The sequence below is a fragment of the Symphalangus syndactylus genome, chromosome 21, assembly GCF_028878055.3.
Source record: "Symphalangus syndactylus isolate Jambi chromosome 21, NHGRI_mSymSyn1-v2.1_pri, whole genome shotgun sequence".
NCBI lineage: Eukaryota > Metazoa > Chordata > Mammalia > Primates > Hylobatidae > Symphalangus > Symphalangus syndactylus.
The window spans coordinates 81,771,702-81,783,742 of record NC_072443.2 but is presented as its reverse complement, the minus strand read 5'-3'; the positions used below and the strand labels follow the sequence as shown (position 1 = coordinate 81,783,742).

The window sequence follows — 12,041 nt, the reverse complement described above, 5'->3', positions numbered from 1 at the left end:
CTTGTCTATTGTTTGTGCCATTAGATTGTGGGTGCCATAACAGCTACATTTCTGCTTTTGTTCCCTGTTGTAGCCCCAGTGCCTCAAAGGCACAGTGTTTATAGCACACAGCAGCCACCTAGATAAGTGAGACGAAGGAAAGCTGACTGAATGAACCCAGTATTCTGGCCAGTAGCATCTTACGCACTTCTCTCTATGATTTGATTCTCCCCCTGATTTCTAAGTATTTGTGAGATGTGCATGGGATGCTTGGTTCTGATTACGAATGACAAAAATTGCACACTGAGTTCTTCTAGAGGCTGCTATTTCTAGAGACCAGGCTGTTTTTGAGATTCATTTCATTTGAGGTCTCTTTAAATCAGGAAGGTGAAAAAGAGAGAAACATTTTCTAGGTTCCAAGTCCTGCTACATTTGGCTCAACAGAAAATCACTGAATTCTGCTCTTGGGGTAGAAATAGGTTGAGTGATTTGACACAGCAGGGAGAAAAACAAGGTGACATCACATGGCAGGGCAGAACTGGGACATCACACCCAGAGCCTTCTGCCTCTAATAGTCCTCAATGATTGATCCTGCAACTCTATTGTACTACTGCATGTATAAAGTCATGGGAGACAAGAGCCCTCTTTTCATTCCTTCCCTCTCTAGTAAATTTACAGAAGAAGAACATCCAAAAAACAACACCCTGTCATTATTAGATTGTATAGCGTGCTACTTGCTAAAAGTCAAATTTACAGAGATTTACTTGTGTTGGACCTAGCAATTCCTTGGTGTGTATATTTTTATGTGTGTGTATGTATTTTATTCATTACTTAATAAGTGACAGTGATTTTGTGTCAAGAACTCACACAGTGGGTTCACTTTACTTTTCGGGATTTCTCTGTTTTTTTTTTTTCTCCCCTCCCCAGATATTTTGCAGCTGTCTTCTGTTCTTTTAGGTATAGCGCCTCATCTAGGTGGAGAGATCTGCACTATAATTATCTTTATGGTCATCAGTACTCTAAAGAGGTTTTCAAGCCCATCACACTGGGCCCCTTCTCAGCTTTCCCATAACCCTTTACCACTTGCTGCTAAGGTTTAGCTCTGAATCAACCAGCATTTATTAATCATCTTTACATGTAAGCATTATAAGAAAACTAGCCTACTACATAGATTTTTTCCAAGTACAAGTAAGGGATCTACATATAAATGAACATATTCCACAGGAAACTAAAAAAGACATCTGAGAGATAAAGTGTCTTTAGCTTCTTTAGTTCACACCAACTGACTTTGATGGTCTGTGCAGTTTTCCTTTTTTACCCTGGGTCCACTGACAGCAATAATGATTAAAATAAGAATAACATCTCTTACATTTGTGCCAAGTGCTTTGCATATGTTAAATTTGAAATGTTATTAAGCAGCCTATGGTGTAGATATCATCAGTATTATTTTGTAAGTGAAGAAACTGAGGTTCAGAAGGATTTAGTAGCTCACCTACCATAACAATGACAGTGGCACAGGTGAGATTCAAACTACGGATTCTATCACCCCAAAGCTTTTGCTCTTATGTCCATGCTGAACCTTTATTTTTCATATAATCATTGAAATGTTTCCACCCAGACTGCAGCTGTTAAAGACTGCCTGAAATAGCTGCCTCATCCCAAACCATCTAAACTGGAAGCTACGGGCTGACATGAGAGCTTTTGAATCCTTACCAAGGAACCCAGGTAACTCTGAAGGACTCCAGAGTTTAAACACCAGAGCCCTAGAAATTTCCAAACCCCCTGATAATTGGCATCATGGCAAGATGCTGTGTCCTCCCCGAGGGCCCCATCCATCTGCACCCTTATAGTGAGGCGAGTTCCGTATCACAGCACAGGGGCGTTGCTGGAAGATAAATAAGGAACTGACAAACACATAGAAAGTATTATCTTAGCTGCACTCTAGCTTCTTGAATAATGGCCCTGATCCAGAAAGACGCCAGAGCAACAGGCTTGTGGAGACCCAGGCTGTAGAGGGCTGTGCCTCTGGAAGAGGACTCATGGAGGATGCTGCCTTTTGGATTCCTCTTGCCTTTGAGAACTAGTTCTTTTATCATCAAATCGAAGGCAGTCCACCCTCAGAATATGTCCTCTGGCTCTGGAAAGCATTTTGGCAATGGTACTCACTCCTACTTTGGCAGCCTTGGCCAATTCATTTCCAGGTGTTTGGAGCCTGGGTGTGTGGAGTTGTAGGATTTGGGGGCAGGCTTCCTAATTTCTCTGAGCTTCTCTTTTTTCCTTCTATTTCTTAACAGTACCATGTGGAGTTCAGTGACATTATAGTGAGTTTTAGGCTACTAATACTATTTCCTGAGAGGTTACAATATGCTGGTCATTGAACTCAGCCCTTAACATAGATCAGATTGATTTTCAACAACAACCCGATGGGGCAGTTATGTTCTTGTCTCTCTTTCAAATTTAGGGAAACTGAGGCTTAATGGGGAGAAGCTCCTTGGTCAAGGTTACCCAGCTCATAAACGGTGAAACTGTGATTTAAACCCAGGTCCGTCTGACTCTTAGCCATATGGTTCCAGCTAGTTCAGTGCCTGGTACTTAGATTTCAGTAAATGGTAGGGGTAGTTGTTACTAATAATGATTCCCTTGAGGATGATGATCATTATCATTAGTGTCTCTCCTGGGATTGTGTAAATGCCTCAAGGGCAGAGATCCTCTTTTTAGACTCACATGTGTTACACCTCACAGTGCTGATGTTTGTGGGTCGAATTATGCCTGCTGAGTGTGTACCCTAATGTGGAACACCTGTGCTGGTGTGTGCGTCAGCACGTTCATCTCCATTTAAATATGGGCTGGGTTTTAATCCACAGAACAACTGAATTTATGGAAAGGAAATGCACGCTTTTAGATAGTTTTGTTGAATATTCGATGCTAATTAAGTTACTCTGTTTTAGACATCTAATTTCTTTTAGAAAGGTAGCGTGGCAGAATGGATGAAAAGTACAGGCTTTGGGTTTGGCTTTTGGCTTAGCTATTGTACCTGCAACTTGACTAAATAACTTCATCTCTCTGGATTTCAATATTTCCACTAGTAAAATGAGAATAACAATAGTACCTATCTCATAGGTTATGGTAGGGCATTAAATAAAATGATAACTGTGAAATACCTAGCATGGCACCTGGTCCATAGAAAATACTGAATCAATGCTAATGATTACTGTTTTAGACTCAGGCCACTTTGTTTCCCCCCATGTCCCCTTCGTTCATCCAAACAAGAATAAAGCCATGATTATAATAGTCAATAGGACTACTATCTGCCCAAGCATTGTTTATATATATATATATATATATATATATGGCAATTAATTTTCATAATAATATGGAAATGGAGGCACAAAGAGTTAAGCAGCCTGCCCACAGTCACACAGTGGAAATATGAACCCAGTGCTCTGGCTCTCAATTTTGTACTCTCGTCCATGACACCATACTGCTTGTGAACACTGATGAATCTAAATCAAGTATCTGTTGTTTTCTTATTAGTGAGGATTTAGAATTTCCCCCTCATTCTATCATTACAGGGAAATAACTCTATGACATTCTTTCCTATGTTCTCCCTGACCAATAAATAAAAAATACAGTGGCTTTTCACACTTGGAGAGAAATGTATTAAATTTGATTTCTACTGAACAGTGATAGAAAAACAGTCCAGTTCTTAGATTTACTCCAGATATAAGTGGCAGTTAATCTTCTCTGGCAAGGTAATAGAGAAGCTGAATCAGAAAGTAAATGACCTACAGTCACTTAGTCCTTAAGGGTTTTTTAAAAAGAGTACAGCCTTGTTTCATAGCTACACAAGATTAGACTACTCATGAAATCAGAACTTTTGTAGATTTTTCACATTTAGATGGAGTATCAACGTTTGGCAAACTCCAGCCACCATTTGATCATCCAATTCTGAAACTCCAATTAATTACAGAAATTTCACCAACTCAGAGTTAGTTGCAATTCCTGAAACCTCTGTCTTAAGTTCTGCCATTATGGTTCTACTCTGGACCAGTTAGTTGGATGAAATAATTATAGAATTGTTGAGGTAGAAGGGACCTTGGATTCCACTTTTCAGGACTTGGAGAAGTTGGGAAGCTTGGTGGCTTACATGACACAGGTTGGCAAATTTATGATGGAGCTGGGAGCAGAACTAGGAACTCTCTCTCCAATACTTGTTCCCTAGCACCTTGATTCCTTCCCACTGTCTATCCGACTGTCTGTTGTCCTAGCAGTCTGCCCACCTTCACCCTCCAGCTCACAAACACACACAAACTGGTCTTAAATAAACATTGGGAATTCTGGACCAAGCATTCTGGTCTGAGAGGCAGGACAGTGTCTGAGCATCCCAAACTGTGATTATAATTTTACTTCCTCCCAACCTACGTATCTTCTGGGAGCCTAGCAAAATTGAATTTCTGGGTCAGTGTTGACTTTTACCATTTATGATTTAATTAACTTGGAAAGAAATTAAACCTTTTTCTGGAAGGAAAAAACAGAAGAAATGGTATCCAAGCTCCACGTTCTCACTATATAATGTCTCTACATAAATATCTCCTGGACTGTGAACTTGAGCATGGAGTGTCAAGACAGGAAAGGAGCTGATTCTCAGGAAGCCTCATTCCCTTTCCCATTCAGTGGCCTTTGAAGTTCTCAAAAGCTACAGTGGCTCCTGGAATATAGACCATGCCCAGGCACTCAGATTTTTCCAATCGACTCTCCTCCATAGGTGCACAACTTCAAAGGTCATATCTGTGTTATCCCCCACTCTAACACTAAAGCCTGGCAAATAGTATGTGCTCAATAAATACTAGTTTACCAAAATATGGTTCCAAGTTTACCCTGGTCCTTAAAGATATTTCAGATTTCAAGATGGAAATACAATCATATTTTCCCTGGCTTAAACTCCGCCAATAGCTTCTCTAGGGTCTTGGAATAAAGTTTAAACCCTTTGAGTGGCCCCTAAGACCCCTAAGTTGTCTGGCCCTGCCCTGCTGTCTGCACTCTCCCTGTAAACACTCTCCCTCAATGACTAATCTCTAGGCACATTGTTCCCCTTTCTGGTCCAGGACACATCAAGCCCCTCCCTACCTCAAAGCCTTGCACTTGCTGTTTCCTCTTCCCTATGCCCCCACCACTTTCTATCACAGCAGCCTGCTCATTTCTTTCAGAACACAAATTATAATCTGTTGTTACCCTTATATATTCATTTGTTCATTTGTTTATTGCCTATGTCCCTTACTTGAATGTTTGATCCACAGGCCAAGGTTTGAGATATGTTATTCATAGCTGTAGCCCCAGCACTGGTTGGACATAAAGAAAGCATCCTGTGTACAGTTGCTGAAGGAATGCAAGTATCTACCCTTTCGTATCATCGTATCACATCTGAATATCAAAGAAACCATTCAGGAAAGATACTCTGCCTCGATTTAAACCATTCCAAGGCCCAGTACACAGAAAACATTTTGCTAAAATTGAAAAAGGAAGCACTATTAAGAAGATAATACATGAGGCAGGCAACTGGAGGGAACAACTTCCTTTTCTGACTTTGTAACTGACTCAGTGTGGGAACAATTTAATAGAACTCCATTTCTATGAATAATTTGGGTATAATAAGCCTGGCCCATTCTGCACTCTACCATTAGGATGAGTAATATACTTCACAGAAGAAAAATGTTACAGGAAGTTGTTGTATTTTGGTTTTGTCTTTTGTTTGTCTCATCAGATGAGATGTAACTGAAGAACTCTAGGGCCATGGCAAGATTTCCCAGTTAGGGCATTTTATTTTGTCATTCCCTTGGAAAACCCCAATTTTCCAAGTTTGGTTGTGTTTCCTAATCCCTGGCAATAATGAAATTCATAAGTCATGAAGCCCATGGCCTGTCAGGGAGTAATGAACTTGTTAAATAATCAAATGCCAAGTGGCATCTTTGGTTTCAATTCAGTAGAATATAATTTCAGATACATTAGCACAATACTGGGTTGCTAATTCGAATTTCCTTTCTTTTCAGCAAAATTATTTAAGTGTTCCAATATTTAATCCTTGGGGCATGGTTATTATAGAGGACAACTTACATTGTACAAAACTACCAACAAATAAAATTTTGGAATATATTTTCTACTCAGGGAATACGTCAGGTTTCTTTACAACAATTTTTTTTTTCAAATTAATGTAATTTGCCTACCATCTTCCCAATCTCTGTCATTTCCATATACCAACACAAGATACTTTCACGATTACTTTTCATTGTATCCAGGTACCACCTGTGCTATTATTTACTTAATATATTTTATTTAAATTGATTCACTTTTTAAATGTTAATGTATTTCTTTAAAAAGGAAATCTTATGTCATTGCTACAAAAGACAAAACAGCACCACCAGCCATGAATAGAAGGTAAGCGTAATGGGATCTAAATAAGGCTATGAAATCTTAACTGGATGCTGTTGCCTGCAGGAGGCTCTGAGCCTGAGACCTGTGGAGGTGTTAATGACCTACTAGCATCAAATTAAAATATTCTCCTTGACCTGATCAGAAGAATTGAAAAATAAATGGAAAAGGAGTGCCTTCTTTTTCACATAATTTCATCTCACTCAATACCACGTTCTGGTATTACTTAACATAATCTCTGTTCTTAGTAAAGGTAAGAGTGCCACCCTTTGAAATATATCACCTTAGAGCAAGAACAGCCCTCTGCTCTATTTCAGAGAAAGTGGGAAAATATATTCCAAATGCTTTGGAATTCCCAAAGCATTTCCTTCTCCATCTCCATGTCTTCCTGAAGCTGCTGATCTAATGGCAGGATTTCAAGCACTTCTGCCTAAGTATCCCCATTGGTTTCCCATCAGAAGCAAAAACAACCTGTTGCAAATGGAGACAATATTGTAAAATAAATACATCTCATGAAAACTTGATCATATATTCTCCTGGCTTTCTATGTTAAAAACACAGGAGAGGAGGACAACAGAATTGAGAGGACATGCTCTGCTTGAAAACAACCGACAGGTAGCAAACAGATTGATCAACTGAAGGATAAGTGTGGGCCACAATTTAGCTGAGAGTATAAGAGGCTGTCCCGCCTTCACCACACACACCATTTTTTCCAACCACAAAGTATTAATATATTTAACTAATGAACACAGTGTTATTATATTATACAACTGATCCAATATGACGATGCTGAGCAGGGTCATGGCTATAAGTGAAGAGATGGCACTGATAAAAGGAGGTGAAGGATGTGAAATGTCAATTCAATACATGAGGATTCCAAATAACACACTCTTAGACAAATTGGGTTATGTTATGTACTCCTGAATTTTTGGCTATACTTGAAAAAAAAAAAAAAAGACAACAGCCAAATTCCTTGTAGACATGTGCTATGGCTCAATGTTAGGGTTCCAGTTATGGGGTGTAGTACTTGGTAGCAGCAACCATGGAATTTGAGTAATAAACAAAACATGCTTGAATGGAATTTTGGTTTTAGAATATATAAATAAAGCATGGGCACCAGCTGGCTGTAAAAAATAGTCAAAGACAAGATTCAGAAGATGAATAGGGCAGCAAAAGGGCTAAGCTTGTCAGAGGATGAAGTGGAGTTATTAGGACAAATTAAAGATAATCCCTGAAAGGAAAATTTCTGGAATAATCAAAATCAAGTAGCAGAGATGACAGCTGGAGATTAGTAATAGGAGAAAGTGTAAGTAGGAGGGGAGAGAGTGGAGAAAAGGAGAAGAAATAAAGCTTCAGAGAAAAGAGATGATGAAGAGGGTTCTGAGTAAGTTAAAACTAGGGAGGCAGGAAGAAAATGGAACTGCACAAACAGACTCGTTCATGCTACCAGATAAAACTGCAGGCAAGCCAGGTGCAGTGGCCCATGTCTGAATCCCAGTACTTTGGGAGGATGAGGCAGGGGCAAGTCACTTGAGCCCAAGAGTTCGAGACCAGCCTGGGCAACATGGTGAAACCCCATCTCTACAAAAATATACAAAAATTAGATGGGCATGGTGGGGTATGCCTGTAGTCCCAGCTACTCAGGAGAGTGAGGTGGGAGGATCACGTGAGCCCAGGTTGGCCAAGGCTGCAGTGAGCTGTGATCGCACCACTGTATTCCAGCCTGGGTGACAGAGTAAGACCCTATCTCAAAAGACAAAACAAAACAAAACAAAACAAAACCCAACCCCCAAAACAAAACAGAATAAAACCACTTGGAGGCAGAGAAAAACTACCAGAAGTGAACTGTGACAAAGAAAAATGGTTAAAAAGAGTATTGAGTACAGAATTGTGGATTTAGAAGGAAAATAAGTAAAGGATATAGGAGAGTCTACATGTAAAAGATAAAGGAAGAGAGGAAGACACATGAGCGTTGTACATTTCAAGTTCCGCGTATATCCCTTTGGGATACTATAGAGATGGCAAATACAGGGCACTTGTACTCCTTCCTCTTCCACGGCAGACGTTACAAGTTGACCTTGGCACTATTTTCCTCTGAGTATGGATTTGGCCTCAAACCCTTCTCAATACAGCACTTTAGGTAGCTACCACTGACTGATTTGACTTGACCCTGGTCATGAAACCTGAATCCTTAAGGTATTACAAATCAACCAACCTATTGACTGAAGAGGAATCAAAAATGTATACTTCTTACCGGAAAAGCAAGATGTTTCAATGTGAGCTGTTTCTGTATATAGACATCATAAGCCACATGTATCGTCATGGGTAAGTATGTGTATGAAAAATGAATATTTCAAGCAGGTAGACCCAAGCATTCTGTAATTATTTGTAATCTGAAATTCTGTTTTAACCATTTACAAGCACAGGAAAATCAACTCATCATTTACCCTGGTAACTGAAACCGTTGAGTCTGATCGAATGTTACAAACTGTGTTTTGAATTATAATAGCTCATATGAAACAACAGTCTGTTAGAATAATCAGAACTTTCTTCTTCCTTCTCAATCTTATAACACCATATTGGGCCCAGCATCTTAAAAGGTTGGCAGAGACACCAAATAGGTTGTTCTTCCCCCATGTATCATACATTTTTAAAAAAGCACAAATAGTGCAGTATAACATAAGACCATGGAAAATGATCAGACCATTTGAGGAATAACTGGGATTTCATCAATGGCAGTAAAAAAGAATCACATTCATTTTCAGTTTGAAACTCGGTTGTAAAAAAAAGGGAGGAAGGGTGGCGTGTGACAAGGTGCACTGGTTTCCATTTCCTCTTGTACACACTCATTAATTTCTCCCAGCTTCTGAGCATCTGAGGCTTTTGCCTATTCATGCAAAGAGCCACTTGAAGGCATACAATGCCCTCAGATTTTCTCTAGTCCAGGAAACATTCAGTGCTTTCTTTGAACTATTTTGTTTGAACATCCCGGCAAGTTATTCATGTTCTGCCAAACAGCTCATAATGCTCTGGGGGAGGAGAGGCAGTGAGCTGCTGTTCAGGGTTTCTCTTTTGATGACTCTCTTATGAATTAACACCAACACAAAAAGATGCTCATTAGTCTAGATGGGCTTAACTGAGATAGAAAAGGAAGGGAGAAAAAAGTAGTGGGCAGGGAGGGAAGGGAGCAATGATCTCTCAAGAATCTTTGAGGCCTGAGAGTCTATTGACCCTAATGAATGAACCCATTATTGCTCCTGTGGACCACTGAAACAGTACCCTAACTGGCCTCCTGCACAACCCTGCCCACCCACTCCCCATCCACTGCAGCCAGAGTCATCTTTTCAAAATACATCTCCAATCCATGCTTTCCTCACCAAGGCCTAACAACTTCCCCATGGTATGGCCCTGCCTGCCTCTCTGGCAGCTTATCCACCCCTTATTCTCCAAACTCCAGCCCTGCTGGCTTCCTTTGAATTTCTCCTTGCCCAGGGCCTTTGCTAACCACAGGACCTTTGCACAAGCTGTTTACTCTGCCTAGAATGCTCTTCACCCATCCCCACTCCCATTGCTCAACTTTAATAATATTAGTTCAAATGCCTCATATGTCCTAAGGAAGGCCTATTCTGCATCTGTCCTCACAAACTGGTTCAGGTGCCTCCCACTATCTCCTCTCAAAGCATTCTTTGTCAGCATTTATAACTATTTATAATTATATATTTGTGCCATTACTTTTCTGATGGCCCCATGAAACTGTGAGCTGTGGAGGGCTACAACAGTGACTACTTTCCTGTCCACCATGCAATAATACCTTGTACACACACACATAGTAAGCATTTGACTAAATTATATTGACCCGTTGAATTAATGTATTATGTAACATACTACCTTGCTAATACATTCAGAACTATGACATATAGGAAAAAAATTAGACAAAAACCCAAATATCATATGTTCTCACTAATAAGTGGGACCAAAGCTATAAGGATTCAAAGGCATAAGAATGATACAATGGACTTTGGGGACTCAGGGAAAAGAGTGAGAAGGGGGTAAGGGATAACAGAGTACAAATTGGGTTCAGTGTATACTGCTCAGGTGATGACACCAAGATCTTCCAAATCACCACTAGAGAACTTAGTAATATAACCAAATTCCACCTGTTCCCCAAAAATATATGGAAATAAAAACATTTTTATGCCTTATACTGAAAACCAAATATTTAGAAAATTTAATAAAAGTAAACTTATATCAAACTTTCCTGACATTATATTGATGAATGGAAGTTGTGACTAATCTCTCGAGGGTGAATACTTAAAACCACTAGAAAGGAGACTGTTTCTTTAATTTTCTTCAGATCTCTGCTTTGAAGGAACTAGAATCTTTGCTGTGGCTGCCAAATAAAAATGCAGGGAAGTCATCTTGTTTGAAAAATAAACAAGGTTTATGTCTTCTAGTATCTTCTGGGGAAACCAGATCTTCACCTTGGAGTTGGCCAAAATGGAACTAATGGCAGCAACCCTCTATAAGATGGAGAAACATAACTTACGTTGGTTTAGAAGCCTCTGCCTGATCAGTCTGTAGTTTCTCTCCTCCTTCCACCTCCATTGTGCAATACACGATGCGATTTGGAGCCAAAGATTTGAGGCCTTGGACTTCCATAATTACCACCTGAAAAGAGAATTCCACATAATGGAGGTCACTGGCAAGGCCCCTGGCAGCATCACCCAGAGGAAAATACATAAATGAGAAGCTACAGAGAAAACCAACAGGTATCTGATGGCTTCTGTTAGGCTTGTACCAGTCATGCTGGGACCAGTCTAGTACGAAGATGCAATTCCTCATAGTGTAGCTGATTGCCTGCCAGATAGAAAGACAAGGCTCACTAATTCAAATGCTCACAGGGGCCAGACAGGCATATAAAATGGGCTACTCTTTCTGTGTTAAGCAAATAAGATCAGTTTTTCATTTCTACCAAGAAATCGGTTTTTTTTTTTTTTTTTTGAGATGGAGTCTCATTCTGTCACCCAGGCTGGAGTGGTGAAATGGCGTGATCTCAGCTCACTGCAACCTCCACCTCCGTGGTTCAAGAAATTCCCCTGCGTCAGCCTCCTGAGTAGCTGGGATTACAGGTGCACGCCACCATGCCCAGCTAATTTTTCTTTTTTTTGTATTTTTAGTAGAGACAGAGTTTTATCACTCTGTCTAGACTGGTCTCGAACTCCTGACCTCAGGCACTACTCCCACCTCAGCCTCCCAAAGCGCTGGGATTACAGGGGTGAGCCACCACGCCTGGCCAGGCTCTTATTTTCTTTAAAAATAGTCTGGCTTTTGGTTCAGCACTTGAAAGAGCCACAGGCTCATAAATTGACTTTTTTCTTCACAATAAGATAAGTAATAGTGCAAATACTAAAATAAAGGGCAAGTACTATTCAGCATTAGATTCAGAGATGCAACAGGGGTTATCGGGGACTATGACGAACTGGAGAGCACACGCTCCTTCTAAAGGGAGCAGCTGCCGGTTACAACCCGTCCTTGCCTTGTCTTTTCTCACTTCAGAGTTACCAGATACTCCGATTTTGCCTTCCGGAAAATGGAAAACTGAATCAGAGTCACAGTGAGAAAGCTGATTTTGAAAT

General features: G+C 40.2%; 1 protein-coding gene across 21 annotated transcripts in view; it reads right to left on the bottom strand.

Moving 5' to 3' along the window:
- CADPS (calcium dependent secretion activator) overlaps positions 1 to 12,041 on the bottom strand; it is a 477,516-nt gene that overhangs the window by 237,695 nt on the left and 227,780 nt on the right. For all 21 annotated transcript variants that reach the window (XM_063630798.1, XM_055260407.2, XM_055260410.2 and 18 more), the window contains one exon: positions 10,952 to 11,073. In XM_063630798.1, coding sequence (XP_063486868.1) covers positions 10,952 to 11,073 — 122 coding nt within the window. The remainder of the gene's footprint in view (positions 1 to 10,951; positions 11,074 to 12,041) is intronic.